General features: G+C 44.5%; 2 protein-coding genes across 3 annotated transcripts in view; one reads left to right on the top strand and one right to left on the bottom strand.

Annotated features, from left to right (window-relative positions):
- The window catches only part of ATL1 (atlastin GTPase 1), a 41878-nt gene extending 34984 nt beyond the window's left edge, over window positions 1–6894 (bottom strand). The window contains exon 1 of one of the 2 annotated variants that reach the window (XM_042445305.1): window positions 6668–6894. In XM_042445305.1, coding sequence (XP_042301239.1) covers window positions 6668–6701 — 34 coding nt within the window. In that variant the 5' untranslated portion in view covers window positions 6702–6894. The remainder of the gene's footprint in view (window positions 1–6667) is intronic. The other variant, XM_042445304.1, reaches the window with a different exon arrangement.
- An 8956-nt stretch (window positions 6895–15850) lies between these two features.
- MAP4K5 (mitogen-activated protein kinase kinase kinase kinase 5) overlaps window positions 15851–21229 on the top strand; it is a 139274-nt gene continuing 133895 nt past the window's right edge. The window contains exon 1 of the mRNA XM_042460977.1: window positions 15851–16039. The gene's annotated coding sequence lies outside the window, so the exon portion shown is untranslated. The remainder of the gene's footprint in view (window positions 16040–21229) is intronic.

The raw sequence follows: 21229 nt of genomic DNA on the forward strand, positions 1-21229 counted from the left end.
GAATGAGTGCATTATCTCTGCTTGGCATTATGGAGAACAAGAGAAAACCAAGTATTTTCTCTGTTTTACTAATGTTGATGGTTTCTTCTGTTTTTATTCTTCTTTTTTTGCCTGCTCCATAGACTGGTCAAACCAAAAGGGTTCCTTATAGTTCAGGACCTTGTAGTCCTATTTGTAACAAAAACTGCATTTCTTAAAAAAAAGTAAGTCCAGTTTCTAATTATATTCTGAATAAACTGTACTTTTAATATATCAAACATGATATAGTACTTTTATGTCAAACCAAGACGGGATACACACCGCCATATAGTACGTACTGTATATGTACTAGGGTTAGGAAGGGGCAGTGCTTCCGCACCCCCCTAACCCTAGTACGTATACAGTACGTACAAGATGCCGGCACCCCTTCCACATGGGCACCCCCATCTTTACGTACTGGACGCATAGCGTCCAGACGTGTCGCGGCGCCTATGACGTCGTGAATGCGCCTGCAGCGCCTCGCGACGTCGTAGAGGCGCCGCAGAAAGAAGCTCTGAAATGGAGCTTCTTTTTTGCTCCGTGCGGGAGTCGCGCGGTTTGGCTCCCGCGCGGAGCAAATGGCGGCGGCAGGGGAGCGCCGCAAAGCGGCGGTTTGTACCTCACCCAAGTTACATATAATGCATTTTATGTTCCTAAAGAGACATTTTACTTTCAATCTGTAAAGGGTGCAGTTTTCCTTTTCCCAAAAAATTCCATCTACCTCCCCCTCAAAAAATAACCACCCCCCATATTTTTAAACTTTCTGGTAACATTACACCTCTAATACCCTCTTTTAAATTCAGTCCACTAAATGCTGCGTTCTGCTTTCCCGGCGGCTAAAGATACCATTAATTCTACTTTTCCTCATAGGACTTGTCTTCCATGCCATGTTCCATCCGCACCTTTGTTGACCTCTCTGTCTAAACCTGTTCCAATCCATTTAACCTCGTCTTTACAGTACAGACACTGGAGACACTACTGCTAAAGGGTTCTGACTTCCCCTGACTTGGAAACTCTGGTACTATAAATATGGTCTGAAATCACATTAACCATTTTTGCAGCTGCATCATGCTGCTGACTCATGTTCAGCTTATGAGCAGCTACAAAGTCCGAGATCCTTTTCACATGTACTACTGCCAGGTCAGATAGAGGCAGAGCTTTCCAGCCTATTCACGTGCTTCAAGTGGATTGTTTGCTTGTTAGCTCAAATGGAGAACTTTGCATTTATCTGTTGGTTTTTGCTTTGTTACTTCTGGACTGATTCTCCAACCTATTCTATTCCTGTTTTCTAAGGGGTTGGATATGCCATCCCATTTATGCCAAATGTATATGCAACATATGATTCTGAATGTCTGTTTTAATATTATTATTGTGTTGTGCACCTTCAAGTCATTTCTGACTTATGGCAACCTTAAGACAAGCTTATCATGAGGTTTTTGGGCACGATTTGTTCAGAGGTGGTTTGCCATTGCCTCCCTCTGTGGCTGAGAGAGTGTGACTTGCCCAAGGTCACCCAGTGGGCTTCCATGGCTGACCAGAGGATCGAACCCTGGTTTATCCCTTCTTTTTGTTAGCTGTGCTGACCTTTCCTGAATGGAAAGGCAAGATATATTCTCATGAGTCTAGCCCAGTGTTCCCAACTCTGATTCAGAACTGCAATCATGCCCTGGCCCATCCAGGGCTAACCAGGACTGATGCTACTTAGCTTCCCATATCAGGCCAGATCAAGCTATTGTGCAGGAATTGCCTACACACCAAGAGCCAGGGGGACACAGTGGTTTGAGAAGTGAACCAGGACTCTGGTGACCAGGGTTCAATTCCACACTCAGGCATGGAAACCCAGTGGGCGACCTTAGGCAAGTCACACTCTCTCAGCCTCAGAGGAACTCAAAGGGGAAAAACAATCTGAACAAACCTTTCCAAGAAAACCCTGTAATAGGTTTGCCAAAGAGCCAGCGTGGTGTAATAGTTTGAGAGCTGGACTATGACTGCAGCCCAGGGTTCTATTCCTAGCTCAGCCATGAAACCCACTGGGTAACCTTGGGCAAAGTCACACTCTCTCAGCCTCAAGGGAAGGCTACAGCAAACCTCCTCTGAACAACATATTGCCAAGATAACCTCATGATAATTTCGCCTTAGGGTCGCCATAAGTTGGAAACGACTTGAAGGCACACAACAACAAACAACAAAATTGGAAATGACTAGAAGGCATCATGCAAGAACAAACCTTGTTCGTGCTGATTCACATACCCTGAAAAAACATGCCATGCTGCACCTTTCCAATGTCTGGTGAATTAATGAATTGACTCCATTTTCCCCAGCTCCCTGCATTGAACCAAGCCCCCCCAAAATCTGCCGAAGGTGAAGAAGCCACTTTCCTGACCTAAATTACAATCCCTGAGTTGATTGTGCATTCCTGGTCTCAACAAGGCCATTACCAAAAATCTTCTGCTTAAAATGGATCAGAAACCGAACCTTGAAAAAAGAAATCAACCCCACCCACCAACACCATGACAGCTGTACATTTAAATGGGGGAAGCAGAACTATTTCTTTTCTATAAGAAGCTATTAACAAAAAACCTTTAGCCTACAACAGATCAGAACTGAACCTAAAATTAAATAAATGTAAATGTAAATAAATGTAAATAAATGTAAATAAACCCACCAGCACTACTCTATATTTAAATGGGGAAGGAGAAATACTTCTTTCCTGTTCCCTAAAAGGGCAATGCCAAAAATCTTTAGCCTACGATGGAGCAGAACCAAACCTACAAATAAAAACAAAGGACACCACCGGCACCAGCAAACATTTAAATGCGGGTGAACTCCTCTCATGATCCAGTGTGGTGTAGTGGTTTGAACACTGGCCGCTGGAGACCAGGGTTCAAATCCTGGTTCAGCCATGTAAAGTCACTGGTGAAGTCCTTGGACAAATCACACACTCTCAGCCTCAGAGGAAGGCAATGGTAAACCCCCTCTGAAGAAACATGTCAATGACACCCCATGGTAGGTTCGCCTTAGGGTCACTAAATCAGAAATTACTTGAAGGAACACAACAACAACAACAACAAGGGGCTTCTCTCACCTACTCAGTGTGACATTTAACAGGGTCTCTGGCTGGCTCTGTCTAGAAGAAAACTATAGGAAGGAGGAGGGCAACACACATACATTTTTCCATTCATACTGACATGATATTTTCTACTGGAATCTCATACTGGTTTACCATTTTCTCCCAGTATGCCTTAGCAGGGTAGAGAGGAAAGAGGAGAAATACTTCTTTTGCTACCCTGTATCCATCCGTACACAAAGAGGCCCCATTGTGGAACAGATAAAACAAGAGAAGGCAGGAGGATGCCCACAGGCCACAAATAGCCCATGGGCCACATAAGATCCTCAGGCTACCTCATCCTTGCATGCTGTAGTGATTTGAGTGTTGGACTACGAATCCCAGCTCAGGCATGTAAACCCACAGGGCGACTTTGGGCAAATCACATGCTCTCAGCCTCAGAGGCAGGCAATGGCAAAACCTCCTCTGAACAAACCTTAACAAGGAAATCCTGTGATAGGATTGCCTTAGGATCACCTTAAATTGTAACCAACTTGAAAGCACACAACCACCACCAGAACAAACCATTTGTACACAAATGGGTCATCAATAGCCCACAGGCCACCTGACACCTGGCCATGCGTCACCAATAGCCCACAGGCCACCTGACACCCACTCTTGCCTTTAATGGATACTTCGTTGTTTGTTGTTAGCTGTCTTTGAGTCATTCCTGACTTATGGTGACCCTGTGAATGAGAAGTCTCCAAGCCCCCATCTTCTACCTTCCTGCTCAAATCCTGCAGGCTCACAGGCCCATGGTCTCTTTGATTGAGACTATCTATCTGGTGTGTGGTCTTCCTCTCTTTCTGCTTCCCTCTATCTTCCCCAGCATCATTGGCTTTTCTAATGAGTCCTGCCTTCTCCTGATGTGGCCAAAGTACAACAGCTTAAGTTTTGTCATCCTGGCTTGCAGGGAGATTTCTGGCTTGATCTGTTCAAGCATCCATTTTTTTCTCTTTTCGGCCATCCATTCTTCTCCAGCACCACACCTCAAATGAATTGATTTTCTTCCTCTCGGCTTTCTTCACTGTCCAGCTCTCACATCTGTACATGGAATATGATGGCTTGGATGATTCTAACTTTAGTGCTCAGTTGTCTATCTTTAACCGTTAGGATCTTGTCTAGTTCATTCATGGCTGCCCTTCCCATTCCTAGTCTGCTGATTCCTTGAGTGCAGTCTCCATTCTGATCAATGTTTGATCCAAGGTATGGGAAATCTTTATTGATTTCCTCCTTATTTAAGTTGAATTTATGCAAATCCTCTGTGATCATTATTTTTGTTCTCCCACCCAAAATACTTCCTTTGCTATCTTGTAACCATTGCACTCAAAGAGACTTTAATACTTCTATGAATACCATCCTGACACAAAGGAACAAAAGGAGGCCCACAGGCCACTAATGGCCCAGAAGCCACCTGATGCCCACCCTTCCCTTTCATGGACACCTTACCTACCCAAAATACTTCCTTTGCTACCTTATAACCAGTTGCAAACAAAGAGATACCATCCTGACACAGAGGAACAAGAGGAGGCAGGAGGATGTGTGTGGGCCACATATGCCCCCCCCCCCGCCAACAAAGGCCCAGGGACCACCCAATGCCCACCTTTCCCTTTAATGGACACCTTACCCAAAATACTTTCTTTTCTACCTTGTAACCACTTGCACACAAAGCAGCTCCATCCTGACACAAAGGAACAAGAGGAGGCAGGAGGATGTGCGTGGGTTACAAATGGCTGAGGGGCTACCTGATGCCCACACTTGATTTTAATGGGCACCTTACCCACCCAAAATACTTCCTTTGCTACCTAACCATTTGCACACAAAGAAACACTATCCTGACATAGAGGGAACAAGAGTAAGTGGGAGGATGTCCATGGGCCACCAAAGGCCCAGGGGCAACCTGATGCCCATCCTTCCATTTAATGGACACCTTACCCCCCCCCCAAAAAATACTTCCTCTGCTACCTTATAACCATTTGCAACCAAAGGGGCTCTGTCCTGAGACAGAGGAACAAGAGGAGGCAGGATGTGTGTGGGCTACAAATGGCCCAGGGGCCACTGATGCCCACGCTTAGAATCATAGAATCATAGAGTGGGAAGAGATCCCAAGGGCCATCCAGTCCAACCTCTGCCATGCAGGAAATCACAATCAAAGTATCCCTGATGAATGGCCATCCAGCCTCTGTTTAAAAACCTCCAAAGAAGGAGACTCCATCACTCTCCGAGGAAGGAGTGTGTTCCAGTGCCCAACAGCTCTTACATACCTCCTAATGTTGAGCTGGAATCTCTTTTCCTGTAGCTTGCATCCATTGTTGTGTGTATGGAGCAGCAGAAAACAAGCTTCCTTCCTTCTCAATACGACACCCCTTCAAATACTTAAACAGGGCTGTCAAATGACCTCTTAACCGTCTCTTCTCCAGGCTAAACATCCCCAGTTTCCAGACCCTTGCCCATCTTGGTGGCCCCCCTCTGGATATGCTCCAACTTGTCGACTTGATTTTAATGGGCACCTTACCCACCCCAAATACTTCCTTTGCTACCTAACCATTGGCACCCAAAAAGACACCAGCCATTTTTGACACAGAAGGAACAACTGTCGGTAGGAAGATGCCCAGGGGCCACATACAGCCCAGGGCCCACCTGATGCCCACCCTTCCCTTTCATGGACGCTGACCCACCTCAAATACTTCCCTTGCTACCTTGTAACCATTGGCACACAAAGATACACCCTCCTGACACAGAGGAACAAGAGATGGCCAGAAGATTCCCAGGGGCTACAAATGTCCCAAGGGCCCACCCGATGCCCACCCTTCTCTTTAATGGGCACCTTACCCACCCCAAATACTTCCTTTGCTACCTTGTAACCGTTGGCACCCAAAGAGACACCACCCATTCCCGACCCAGAGGGCACAAGCGTCGGTGGGAGGATGCCCAGGGGCCACATACGACCCAGGGCCCACCTGATGCCCACCCTTCCCTTTCATGGGCACCTGCCCACCCTATGAAGCTGCCAGAAGCCCCTCACAACACAACACAGACCCCCCTCCCCCAAATGCAAGCCCTCCTCCTCCTCCTCCTCCTCCTCCTGGGGGGGTCTCCCTTTCCAAACTCCAGGGGTTATTTGGGGAAGGAAGCCCGGGGGGGGGGGGCCCGGGGGGGAGCAAGGGGGGGCCCCCCCCCGTTCCCCCCCCCCCCCCCTTTGTTGCCCCCCCCCCCCCCCATCCCCAGCCTTGGTCCCGTCCTCCTGCTGCTTCAAGGCGAGGCGGAGGCGCCACCATATTGAGCCCGGGGGGGGGCAGAGTTGCCTCAAAGTGGGGCAAGCCTTTCTTCCTCCCCAAAGCCCCCGCCTTGGAGCTGGGGAGGGGCTGGCCAAGGAAGGAAGGACCCCCTTCCTCTTCTCCCTCAGTGGGGAGGGGGGCAGGAAGGGGGCTGCCTTGCCTCAACTGGGGCGACAAGGACCCCCCCAACTGAGGTTGAGAAGAGGGGCTTTGGCTTCCCTTGGGGCCTTGCAAGCGAGGCAGAGGCAGGGCCAGGGCTACCTACCCCAGCTGTTCCTCTCTTTGCGGTGCTTCGCCATCGCAGCCTCCCAGATGAAGGAGGAGAAGGAGAAGAAATGGAGGAGGAGGAGGAGGAGGAGGAAGGCCGGGGTGGGGCGGCACCTCTCAGCTCCTCATCTTCCTCCACTACTAGCCTTAGGGGCTACCAAAGGGCCTCCTCAGTCGCCTCCCTGGTTCTCCGCACCTGAGGGAGGGAGGGAGGAGGAGGAGCAGCTCCTCGTCAGCATCATCATCATCATCATCATCATCAGGGGGCGAGGCTGCTGGGACTGGCTCTTGCACGCGCCCCCCCCCCCCATATGTCCTTCCCCATTTGTTCTTGTAGCAGCTAAAAAGGCCAATGCGATTCTAGGCAGCATCAATGGAAATATAGTATCTAGATCAAGGGAAGTCATAGTGCCACTCTATTCTGCTTCGGTCAGGCCCCACCTGGAATAATATTGTGTCCAGTTCTGGGCACCACAATTCAAAAAGGATGTTGAGAAACTGGAGTGCGTCCAAAAGAGGCCCACCAAAATGCTGAAGGGCCTGGAAACCATGCCTTATGAGGAACGACTTAGGGAGCTGGGGATCTTTAGCCTGGAGAAGAGAAGGTTAAGAGGTGATATGAGAGCCCTGTTTAAATACTTGAAGGGATGTCATATTGAGGAGGGAGCAAGCTTGTTTTCTGCTGCTCCAGAGACTAGGATCCAATGGAGCAATGGATGCAAGTTACAGGAAAAGTGATTCCACCTCAACATTAGGAGGGCTGTTCAACAATGGAACACACTCCCTCAGAGTGGAGTGGAGTCTCCTTCCTTGGAGGTCTTTAAACAGAGGCTGGATGGCCATCCATGGGATATTCTTTGATTGAGATTTCCTGCATGGCAGGGGGTTGGACTGGATGGCCCTTGGGGTTTCTTCCAACTCTATGCAAGGGAGTTGACCAGGCAGGCTCCATCAGGGCTAGCCTGAAGAAAGAGACTCCTCCATCCACAACTGTCACTTTCTGACCTGCAAAGGAGTTGACCAGGCAGGCCCAGCTCCATCAGGGCTAGCCTGAAGAAAGTGGCTCCTCCCTCCATAACTGTCACTTTCCGACCTGCGAAGGAGTTGACCAGGCAGGCCCAGCTCCATCAGGGCTAGCCTGGAAGAAGAGACTCCTCCCTCCATAACTGTCACTTTCTGACCTGAGAAGGAGTTGACCAGGCAGACCCAGCCCCATCAGGGCTAGCCTGAAGAAAGAGACTCCTCCCTCCATAACTGTCACTTTCCGACCTGCGAGGGAGTTGATCAGGCAGGCCCAGCTCCATCAGGGCTAGCCTGAAGAAAGAGGCTCCTCCCTCCATACCTGTCATCTTCTGGCCTGCAAGGAGTTGACCAGGCAGGCCCAGCTCCATCAGGGCTAGCCTGAAGAAGAAGAGCCCTCCCTCTGGTCCATCTGCCTTGGTCCAGGCCTCAGAGGGAGAGAAGAATGCTGGTCCAGATCCCCTCCCCCCCACCATTCCCTTCTCCTTTTGTGTCCTGTCTTTTAGAGTGTAAGCCTGAGGGCAGGGAACTGTCTATTATCCCCTCTGTTGTAAGGCGCCCGGATTCCCAGTGATTGGGCGGCATATAAATAAATCCTATTATTATTATTATTATTATTATTATTTATTTTAATTTATTAACAACAACAAACATAATTACACTAACATACATATATACATATATACATATATATATAACAAACAAAAATAATAAACCTTGTGATTTACATCTTTTCCTATGTTGTTCCCGGTTGTTGTAATGACATTATTATATCTTAATTCATCCTTGCATAATTTAACCTTCTTCTTTTTAATCAATTCGATATTATTCTTCTATTTTCTTCTCCATCCATTCCATGATTACTCTCCCCCTTTTTTTATATTCCATTCTGATCCTATTTTAACTTAATCTAATTTCATAACACCCACTCACTTTTCAGGAAGTCGTCTATTATTTTCCAATTGTCAATCTTTTCTTTTTTTCCTTTTAATATCATATTATTATTCTATGATTCTATTCTCATTACATTCCATGATATATGGGAATTAGGAATGTTGAGTAACATTAGTAAAAATAAATGACTAAGGATTCTGTATGATGTCGTATAGGAGGAGGTCAAGTGGGGGGGGGGGTGTGACACCATGAGTTATTGCACCTGGTGACGCCAACCCTAGGGATGCCACTGAATAAATTTACAAGAGTTCTAATAACCATAACCACGAATTACATCATTAGGATTCTTGTCGCGCAAAAAAGTCCATAAACGCTTTCCAGTCTTTCAAAAAGTCTTCAATTAGTTTATCTTTTAAAACCTACCTTAATTTGGCAATTCAGATTAAGCAACACAACAACCTTAACAATCCATTCTTCTGTTATCAGTGCTTTGGCCCATTTCCATGTATGATCAAACAGTGTTTGTTGCCCTATTCTTTTTGCAGTGACAAAACTTTCAATGCATCTGCACTGTACAGTTAGAACAGTTTGATGCTGCTTTAACTGCCACAGGTACTTCCTATGAATCCTGGGATCTGTAGTTTGGTGGCTACTTAGACTTCCATGCAGGAGAGCTTTAGCATTCTCCCCTCATCAAAAGCACTAAACCTCTCCAGAAGTAAAGTCTAAGTGCTTCCCAAACTGCAGGATTCCATAGAAAGCAGCCATGGCAGTTAAAGCAGCATCAAACTTTTTTTATGAACCGCAGTGATCTGCATCTAGGATAGTATGAGTAAGCTATAGGATCAATTTGGATCACACAGCCACCATTCAGGAAATGGAGGCACCTCCATTTTGATCTGTGCAAAAAATGTAAGTGTGACTGGCCCATAGTTTCATGTGGTTGATGTGAAAATTTGGTAAAAGATGACATTTAAAAAATAATTTAAAAAATAATGTACATAATTTTACATTTTTTTACATTACAAATTTTAATTTAATTAAAAAAACTGGGGTCTTTCCTTTCTCCTCTCACTGAGCTTCACCCCACTCACCCCATCTCTTCAGCATTTCAATGGGATGCAAGCTAATGCCAGAGGCTGTTTCTGTCAAAAGGAAGATATTTGGGGAGCAGTGGCATCACCCCAACTTAGGGCATCACCTGGTGCGGTCTATATTCCTTGCGCTCCTCTAATGATGCCACTGCCCATAAGATGTCTCCCTGCAAGCAATTACATACAGTCGGCCCTCTGTATCCAAGGATTTTTTTTATCCACGGATTCAACCATCCATGGCACAAAGAGATCTTTAAAATGTATAATTTCCAAAAATAAACCTTGATTTTGCTATTTTATATGAGGGACACCATTTTACTATGCCATTGTATTTAATAGGCCTTGAGCATCCACAGATTTTGGTATCCAAAACCAAACCCCAGACAATCTGAAAGACGAAGACTGCATCTACACTGTAGAAAAAATGGAGTTTGAAACCACTTTAACTGCCCTGGCTCCATCCTACAGAATTGTGGCTCTGTCCTACAGAATTGGTGAGGCACCCACACTCTTTGGCAGAAAAGGCTAAAGACCTTGTAAAACTACATAACCCAGGAATCCATAAGATGGATCTGCAACACTTAAAGTGATGCCAAACTGCATTCTTACTACAGTGTAGATATACCCCACGTTGATCGATCTCTCTCCTCCCCTCCCTATGTGAGCATTTCACGGATTAAAACTGAGACACATGTGGCCAATTAACATCAGGGCATTGTCTAGATGGCAAATATTATTAATGCGGAAGAATAGGCAAGTTGGGAGACACTTCAGCAGTTTGCTTTTGCCTGAGCCTACTGGGAAGGGCAAAATTCTATATCCATTCCTCTTCCTTCCCTCTTGCTGAATTAATTGGGTGCAAACAACTTTTGCACTTTGAACTCAGTTTGCAGCCACTGAAGTAAACTGGGAACAAAGGGGGAAGGTGGGAGCTGTAGAGAGAAAGTGGGACATTTTAAAAGCAGCTGAAAAAGTGGGATGGCGTAGAATTAGTCAGGACTGTCCCTGTCAAATCAGGACAGTTCGAGGGTATGCAGTGACTACAAAAGGCTGCCAATCTGTAAGTAGGTTTGATGTCATCTGCATTATTGCTGTTTTGGTATTTGGTGTATTGTATCATGGAGCCACTTCCTGTCTTTGACATGTTCCAAATGTGTCAATTAATGGGTTCATTGTGGCAGTTCTACTATGATTTATAGTGGAGGTATATTACCACCAATGTGGTGGAAAGCATCATGAGTAGCAGACAGAAGCTGGCTTCTGCAATTATTCCCCTGACAGTTATGAATGTGTTTGTCTGCCATTCATAAACATCCATAATAGTTCTGGCAGATATAGACCATAGAGTTGCGCTGGAAGACCCAGAGATCTGTGAATAATCAAATCCACCAACGTCAAATCTGCAAATGTGGAGGGCCGACTAAATATATTGAGGCTGTGTGTATGATATTGACGCCAACCCTAGTGATGCCACTGGTGGCACTACTAACTAGAACTGCCAGTTAGGAGTATAATGGAATAGGATCTTCCCATCCCAGGTTATCTTTGCTTTCCTAAGCTTCTGGCAAATTTTTGGCCTTGAAGATCAAACACAGCTGTGTTTTATAGCCTTGATCTTTGGACAGATGCTCCGTGTTGTGGCATAGGTTATGCATAGATGGGCTATAGCTATGGCAGGGGAATAAAATTAAAATGTTGCCTGCCCCAAAGAAGAATGCTGCCTCCTCCAAATTAAATTTTATTCCAGTCCCCCAATGTCTAGCTTTGCAGAAATTTAAATTTTAATTTGAGGATTTAGAAATAGAATGCAGGCATTCAAAGAAAAAGAGAAGGCAAAGAAAAACCAGGGCATGTGAATTCAGTTCATGTGAGAGTTCTGGGTATGAACGATTTTCACGGTCTCAAGCTACATCCACACTGCAGAAATAATCCAATTTAACATTTCTTTCAGTCCCCAAATTTCTAACATTGCAGACAGTGAGAATGCATCCACCTTCCAGAAATAATCCAGTTTGACCCCACTTGAACTGCCATGGCTCAATGATATGGGATTTGTAGTTTGTTGTGGCATCAGAGCTGTCTGACAGAGAAGGCGAAATGTCTCATGAAACTACTATTCCCATAATTCCATAGCATTGAGCCATGGCAGTTCAAGTGGTGTCAAACTGGATTATTTCTGGAATGTGGATGCATCCTCACTTTCTGCAATGTTAGAAATTTGGGGACTGGGAGAAATTTTAATTTGGGGGTCAGGATTCTAATTTGAAGGAATAATGTCTTCAGTTTGTTGCCCCCCTGTATGTACCAGTGGGCCAGCATGGCTCAGTGGTTTGAGTGTTGGACTCTGACTCTGGAGACCAGGGTTTGATTCTCAGCTCAACCATAGAAACCCATTGGGTGACCTTGGACAAATCACACTCTCTCAGCCTCAGGGGAAAGCAGTGTTATATCTCTTCTGAACAAACCTTGCCGAGAAACCCCTATGATAGGTTCACCTTAGGGTTGCCATAAGTCAGAATGACTTGAAGGCACACAACAACCACCACCTCTACATTCCAGATCCATAACATGGCTGTAGTTTGGCTCCCAAGTTTCCTCCTTCTCTCTCCTGTGTCATCTGCCATCAACATTTCACACATTTCCCCCCTTTCTCTCTTGCTCCTAGTGGAGGCAGTCTCTTTAGGTCTGGCTGTTGTGTTTTCTTGTAATTCTGTGTGTGTATGTATGTAGTACTTCCAAAAAAAGAATCAGCATGTGTTTTATAGACTACAGAAAAGCACTCAAAGAGATGGGCGTGCCACGACATCTGATAGTCCTGATGAGGAATCTGCACCAAGGACAAAAGGCCACCATCAAAACAGAATGTGGGGAAACAGAGTGGTTCCCAATAGGCCAAGGGGTTAGGCAAGCCTTACATCCTATCACCTTACTTGTTTAACTTAAATGCTAAAAACATAATAAGAAAAGCAGAATTAGAATCAGAGAAAAAGAGGAGTGCAGATAGGAGGAAACAACATTAACAACCTAAGATATGCGGACGACACCATAATATTAACAGAAGACATTCAGGAATTGTTAATAAGGAAGGTCAAAGATGAAAGTGCCAAGGCAGATCTGATGCTGAACATAAAGAAAACAAAAATAATGACCGCAGAAGAAATACACAAATTCAATCTAGACAACTAGGAAATTTAAACAGTTAAAGAATTCCTGTATCTAGGATCAAACACTGACCAGAATGGAGACTACACTCAAGAAATAGCAATGACTGTGTAACACACAGAGTGGCTCTTTTTGCCACAGCTGCAAAAAAGATTAGAAAGAGTTAAACAAAATTGCCATAAATTGCCATGGAGATGCTAAGTATTAATTAGATTTCATGATTATATTGTATATGTTTACTAATATCCAGGAAAGATGTCTCTTTTTCCTTTTGTCCTTTTAAACAGTTAACTATTTTAACTGTACACTAAATGTTGGGACATTTTTTGTCCTCTGTATTCTTGTGCCTTTTGTTTTAAATGTTTTATGCTTTTTGGTAAGCTCTTTTTGTCATGGCCTTTGGCTAGTACAATAAAAGTTAATTTGACTCAAGAAATAAGAAGAAGACTAGGGAAGGGCAGCTATGAAAGAATGGGACAACATACTGAAGAGCAAAGACATACAACTGAGCACTACAGTCAGACTCGTTCAGGCCATTGTATTCCCAATTGCTATGTACGGATGTGAGAGCTGGCTAGTGAAGGAAGCAGACAGAGAGAAAACCAACTCATTTGAAATGTGGCGCTGGAGAAGAGTACTTAGGATCCCATGGACAGCCAAGACAACAAACAAATGGATTCTTGGACAGATCAGACCAGGGCTCTCCTTGGAAGCAAAGATGATCAAGTTGAGACTTTCGTACTTTGGTCACATCATGAGAAGGAATGGATCACTAGGAAAAACGATAATGCTAGGAAAGGTAGAAGGTAGAAGAAAGAGAGGAAGACCACAGACCAGATGGATAGACTCAGTCAGGGGGGTTACTGTGGGCAAGGGCTTTCTGGGCAAGAGTGCGATGGAGGATAGGGATTCTTGGAGATGTCTTACCCATGGGGTCGCCATGAGTCAGAACTGACTGGAGGGCAGCTAACAACAACAACAACAATAACAACAAATGTATGTCTATATCTATATCAATCTCTCTGTATAGATATAGATGCCTCTATCTACCTAGAGCAGCAACGTACAAGTGTTATAGAATTGTGTGGAATATATATATATATATATATATATATATATATATGATTTTTCTTTGGGGGAGACAGGTCTGCATAAAGTATATACCAGTGATGGTGAACCTTTTAGGGGCCAAGTGCCCAAACTACAACCCAAAACCCACTTATTTATTGCAAAGTGCCATATCCCTCTGGCTTTCTAGTAACAAACTCTGGCAAACTCTGGGCTGGGGTGATGGTACATGTGCCCGCATAGAAGGCTCTGAGTGTCACCTCTGGCACACGTGCCATAGGTTCGCCATCACTGGTATATACTTTATATTTATTTGTGTATGTATATCTCTATCTATCTATCTATCTATCTATCTATCTATCTGCATACAGATATAGATAGCTCTATCTATCTAGAGCTGCAATGTACAAGTGTTATGGAGTTGTGTGTGTATACAAATATATTTGTTGGGGGAAGTAGGCCTGCATATAGTATATACAATATATTTGTGTGTGTATATCTATCTATCTATCTATCGATCTATCTGTCGATCTATCTATTGATCTATCTATCTGTATATACATGCATATATAGATATCTCTATGTATCTAGAGCAGCAATGTACAAGTGTTATAGATACCTCTATGTCTATATAGATACAGATACACTGTAAATTTACAGCGCTTTATAAATAAAGGTTAATAATAATAATAATAATAATAATAATAATAATAATAATAAATATCTATATATCTGTGCCTAGAGCTGCAACATCCAAGTCCTTTGTGTTGCTGTGAGGATTGTGTGTGAGGGATCCTTCCTGTGTGTGTGTGTACATATACATACAGTACTTCATTTTTTGGAGGGGGAGGCAGGCCTGAATATAATATATACTATATATGTGTGTGTGTGTGTATGTATGTATGTATGTATATGTATATGTGTGCATATAGATATAGCTCGATAGATGACTATAGATGTAGATATATATATAGATATTTCTATCTAGAGCGGCAACGTACAAGTGTTATAGAGTTGTGTGTGTGTATACATACATATATTTGATTTTCAGGCCTGCATACAGTATATACTATATATTTGTGTGTATGTATATATGTATATCTATGCATATAGATCGATCGATAGATATATATGTAGATATCGATATCTCTATCTATCTAGAGCTGCAAGGTACAGTACAAGTGTTAAAGATACAGATACAGTATCTGTATATCTATACAGTATATAGAAATCCGTCTATATCTATATATCTGTATCTAAAGCTGCAGCGTCCATATCCTTTGTGTAGCTGTGAGGATTGTGTGTGAGCGATCCTTCCTTTGTGCGTGTTCTGTGTATGTATACATATACATATAGTATATACTATACGTATAGTACATATATATATGTGTGTGTGTGTGTTGTGGTTGTGTGTTTATACATATATAGTATATACTATACATATAGTACATATATACATGTGTGTGTGTGTGTTGTGGTTGTGTGTGTATACATATATAATATATACTACACATATAGTACATATATACATATGTGTGTATACATATACATATAGTATATACGATACATATAGTACATATATACATATACTATATATGTGTGTGTGTATGTGTGTGTATAGATAGATAGATAGATAGATATGCATGTAGATATCAATATAGATTGACACATGGATACAGATATAGATATCCAGAACTGCAAGGTACAGGTGTCTTATAGATAACTCTATGCCCATATAGCTATAGATATCCATCTCTAGGTCTGTGTCTCCTTTGTGTGGCTGTGAGGCCCCTGTGTCTCCACATCAGAGTTGTGTGTATCTCCTTATTCGGCTTCCCTTCCATCCCTGCCTTCCTTGCGGCCTAGTCCCGCTTCGAGGCGCTGTGGCTCCTTCTGCCTGAGAGGCCTAGCAGCCAGGCCCGGCCCTTTCCGCGGCGCCGTCGACGCCAACGACGGCCAGGAGGAGGAGGAGGAGAAGGGAGAGAGAGACACAGGAGGCGGCCGCGGAGACCACGACGACGGCCGGCCTCTCTCGGGCCTAGGCGGGCTGTGTCCCCTCAGGAAAGGCCGGGGCCCCTTAGGCCGCACTTGGGCCACGAAGCCTGGCTTCCCGGGGACTGGGCCCGGGAGAGGTAAGGCGACCCGGGTGTCTTTCAAGGGAGGGCTCGCACGAGACCGAAGCCCTGCGGGTCCCTGGTTTGTGTGTCTTTTGTGTGTCGGGCTTTGGGAGGGCGGTAGACTGCAACGCCAAGGGGAGGCTCTGGGGTTGGAAGGTGTGCGGTTGCCGTTGTTGCACCTCCGGCGTCGCTTTCTGCAGCTCTTTTTGTCTGGCAATAGTTGTGGGTTGGAATAGTGTCTCTTTTGCGCACACACACACACACACACACAGAGAAACATTCAGCCGTGTTGGCCATAGAGCAAAGTTACAACAACATCCAGCATCCACAGCACAGGGATGCCTTGATTCGGCCAAACAAAATGCACAAAATACATGATGCAAGCTTTCAGGGCTCCTTCAAAGGTTGCGTCGTGTATTTTGTGCGTTTGGGTTGATCCAATAAAGGTGTCCCTGTTTTGTGGATTTTGGATGTTATTGTAGATACACACGCGCACACACTTATGCCTGTAATGTGTGTATCCTGAATAGAGTTAGATGGGAGCTATAGCACAATTCACCAGCCAATAGGGTTAGATGGGAGCTAGAGTAGGCTTAACCAACTAATAGGGTTAGATGGGAGCTAGAGTACGATTAACCAACTAATAGGGTTAGATGGGGGCTAGAGTACAATTTACCAGCCAGTAGGGTTAGATGGGAGCTAGAGTACACTTAACCAACTAATAGGGTTAGATGGGAGCTAGAGTACAATTCAGCAACTAATAGGGTTAGATGGGGGCTAGAGTACAATTCAGCAACTAATAGGGTTAGATGGGGGCTAGAGTAGGGATAAGCAACCTTTTCTGGTCCTTGAGTCCTTCTCCCCCCAAAAACCTGGAGAGTCTGATGAAAAGTGATAGAGCAGACTACCTCCACAGGGGGAAAAAACTGCATGTAAACAACACACACACACATACACAATTTCACATCCTGTTTATGTTATTACGTTAGCAGTAGATTTCCTTCACGTGGATTGGGGGGAAAGTTGCAATGAACAACTTGAAAAGGAAAGTGGCAAGCTTGACATTCGTTGTGTAAGCGACAGGAAGGGAAACTGAGGAAGAAAATCTAGTTGTCTTGTTCAGGGATCAACCAAAGTGCATCTGTGGACCCCTGGTTAAGGCAGCAAGATGCTCTGTCAGAAGATGGCAGTGTCTGGGGTTGAGGGTCACTCTAACTCCTTACCCAGGAATGGAGGGGGAAGTTGGGAGAAATTAGGGCTGATAGACAGCCAGAGAGTAGCATAGTGGTTTGGACTGCAGTTCTGGAGACCAGGGTTCGATTCCCAGCTTGGCCAAGGAAGCCACTGGGCAACCTTCAGTAAGTCACACTCTCTCAGCCTCAGGGGAAGGCAATGGCAAACCTCCTCGCCACAGATCTTGCCAGGAAAACCCCAGGATAAAGTTGGAAACAACTCAAAGGCACAAAACAAGGGCTGCTCTCCTGTTTGGTGGACTTGCAGCACCACTCCACTGGTTTAATACACACTTGCACAGGGCAAAGGAAAGCACCCTTGCATCTTGTGAACAACTCTGGTGCCTGATTTCAGCTGTTTCCACCCAGAGAGGAGCCCTAGAACTCTTCAGTGTTTGTGTGTGTGTGTGTGTGTGTGTGTGTGTGTAGGGAGGGGTTTAGTACTGACAAACAGGTTTTTTTGGGCCTATTTGCATGTCCTTGCACAGGGAGGGCAAATGACTTTTCCCACTCGTTATCACTGAAACATTTTTAAATGTAAAGACTTTTATAAGTACAATATGTACTTAAAGGTGTCCTCCATGGGTTCAGTGGAGCTGGTTGTTGTTAGCTGCCTTTTTGACTCACAGCATCCCCAAGAATGAGATGCCTCCAAGCACCCCTCTCCTCAGCTGCTCTGCTCAGATCCTGCAGGATCAGGCCCAAGACCTCCCTAATAGAGTCTAACCATCTGGCATGTGGTCTTCCTTTCTGCTTCCCTCTACCTTTCCTAATGTCATTGATCCAAAACATACTGCAGAAATAATCTATGTTAATACGAACAAACAAATAAGCTTCATTTATATACCGCTTCATACCTCCTAAGCAGTGTCTAAAGCCAGTGATGGTGAACCTTTTAGAGACCGAGTGCCCAAATTATTTATTGCAAAGTGCCACGTCCCTCTGGCTTTCTAGTAAGAAACTCTGGCAAACTCTGTGCTAGGGCGACAGCGTGTGTGCCCACAGAGAGCGCTCTGAGTGCCACCTCTGGCACGCGTGCCATAGGTTCGCCATCACTGGTCTAAGCGGTTTACAACTGTAAGCTAATTTGCCCCCAACAGTCTGGGTACTCATTTTAGCGACCTTGGAAGGATGCAAGCCTGAGTCGAGCTTGAGCCCTTTTTCTGGTCTTGAACTCGCAACCTTGTGGTTTTGAGTGAGTGTCTGCAGTACAGGCATTTAACTACTGCACCACCAGGGCTCCTGCTTTACTGCTTTAACTGCCCTGGCTCAGTGCAAGGGAATCCTGGGAATTGTAGTTTATTGTGGCACCAGAGCACTCTGACAGACAAGGCTAAATGTCTCACAAAACTATAGTTCCCAGGATTCCCTAGCACTGAGCCAGGACAGTTAAAGCGATCTCAAACTGGATTATTTCTGCAGTGTGTTTTGCACACTGCAGTTCTGTCTTCTCATTATGCTGACAAAGTATGACAGCCTCAATTTAGTCATCCTGGCTTCCAGGAAGATTTCAGGCAGGATCTGTTCAAGGACCCATTTGTTTGTCTGTTTGGCTGTCCACAGTATCCTCAGCACTCTTCTCCAGCACCACATCTCAAATGAATTGATTTTCTTCCTGTCAATTTTCTTCACTGTCCAGATCTCACATCCATACACGGTGATAGGAAATACAATGGCTTCGGTGATCCTAAATTTAGTGTTCAGTTTTATCACTTTGCACTTTAGTATCTTGTCTAGTTCTTTCATAGCTGCCCTTCCTAAGCCTAATCCTCTTCCAATTTCCTGACAGAAATCCCCGTCCTGATCAATGTTTGAGCCAAGGTTTGGGAAATCTTTAGCTATTTCAATTTCAGTGGTGCTTACTCCTATGTAAGTATGCATAGGAGAGATGGTGGACCACCTGTATTCTTCCTTGAAGGGCTCAGTGACAATTGCTATCTTTAACTTTGAACATTTAGTGCACTTAGATTGATAGTGCCTGAGGAAGCTCAACTATATAAGAGTCTTGGCAGTCCAGATTTGCTGCATCATTTTGATGGGAGGAAGCTCAGCCCCCCCCCCCCCCATCCTCATCTGTTAGTGCTCCATCACTACAGAGATTTCTTGGCTATGAAGAAACCATGTCCCCCTTCTAAAGGCAGCCAGAAACCTAAGTCTGGTTTTGTCCATCAGTTTCAGGCTGGGAACAGCCCTAAAGAGACTCTTTTAGTAGCATCTGGTTCTCTTTCCGCTGGCCTTAAGATGATCTGATTCCTTCCCTTTCACTTAATGGAAATTTCCTCACACTGGAGGTCATCATGGAGTGCCTAGCAGGGGTTTTCTATCTTTGGCCTCCTGTTTATATATTTAATAGGATGCTTTGCAGGGATTCCTGTTTAAGCAATTAGTGGTTGTGATGACTAGGAGCTCCTTGCTTATTGCAAACTCCGGTGAGGCGACAGAGTAAATCACTGTCCTAAAGAATGAGAATTGGGCATCCAGACAGCCTGGGTCAGTGAGCAGAGTAAGCAAATGCACATATATTTCCACATCATACTCAGTTTTGTTACTGTGTCACCTTGCTATCTGATCTCTGGAAATTCAACCTAGGCTTTAATTTTCTCCAGCCATAGTTGGTAGATCTGTGAGAATGGGAATTTGCCAAGGGTGGCAAATTTTGACTGGGAGGAAGCTGCTAAAGAAAATCTGTGTACACATTGAAAAGTTGAGGGCTGAGGGTTGAATCCATGATTCTGTGATTCTAACGAAAAGCTTTTTGGTGGCCATTCCAGTTCTGCTGCCTTCTGCCCCCTTTCCCCCTTGATTTCTGACCGCTTGCACTTCCTTTAGTGTCTTGAAGTGGTATCTCTATGGACGATTGCCTCATGTGCAAATTAATCTGAAGAAAGAAAAAGGTCGTCATTAATCATTCAAAAACGGTTCAGTTCATCAGGAAGTTCTATTGTTCAGATTTCTCTATGCTTTGTTCACATGCTTTTGAGCCTGTATTTGTAGCTTTACTAGCCAGAAGCTTAGATGTTAAAAAAAATCTGTGGTTGCTGGATCCTGTGCTCCGTTATCAGTTCTTCTGTGATGCAGTGGAATTGCTGCATACTTGGCATCCTGACTGTAGCCTTTCTTTTTTCTTTCTTTTTTGGGCTGTTCCAAAAAGGATCTTGTGAATTTCCCTTTGGTATTAAATATTCTAAGAGCAAAACTACACCCTCTGCAGCTCACACTGTTATGTAAAAGAGTGTTTGCTTTTTTGGTTATTGTGTTTATGAGGAAAGCATTATTTTGAACAGAGGAGATGTGGCAGTCAAAGAGTTGCTCTTTCAAGAGTGTCTAGCTTTCATTACTCTGTGAGATTTTTCCACTGGCAAATGTGTGCCTTCTTTCTGTGCATGAATCTACAAACAATCAACATTCTTTCCTTGAATGTTATGGTTAGCTTGAGGATAAAGCAGCTGTCTCTAACTTGACGGTTTCCAGATACATTGGACTACAAATCCCATCATCCCATCATCATGGGAGTTGGAATCATAAAACCATAGATTTGAAAGAGACCACAAGGACCATCAAATCCAACTCCCTGCCATGCAGGAATATACAGCACCCTTGACAGATGGCTATCCAACCTCTGTTTAAAAACCCCCAAAGAAGGAGATTCCACCACCTTCCTAGGCAGCATCTTCCAAAATTGAACAGCTCTTGCCATCAAGAAGGTTCTTCCTAATGTATAGGGGGAATCTTTTGTCTGGTAGCTTGAATCCATTGCTCCTTTTCCTAGTCTCTGGAGCTGCAGAAAACAAGTTTGTTCATCTTCCTTATGACATCCCTTCAAACATTTAAACATGGCTATCATGCTACCCCTTAACCTTCTCTTTCCCAGACTAACATACACAGCTCCCTCAGCCACTCCCAACAGGGCTTGGTGGTTTCCAGGCCTTTCGCCATTTTGGTCATCCTCCTCTGGACATGCTCCAGCTTGTCA

The sequence above is a fragment of the Sceloporus undulatus genome, chromosome 1 (genome assembly GCF_019175285.1).
Source record: "Sceloporus undulatus isolate JIND9_A2432 ecotype Alabama chromosome 1, SceUnd_v1.1, whole genome shotgun sequence".
Classification (NCBI taxonomy): domain Eukaryota; kingdom Metazoa; phylum Chordata; class Lepidosauria; order Squamata; family Phrynosomatidae; genus Sceloporus; species Sceloporus undulatus.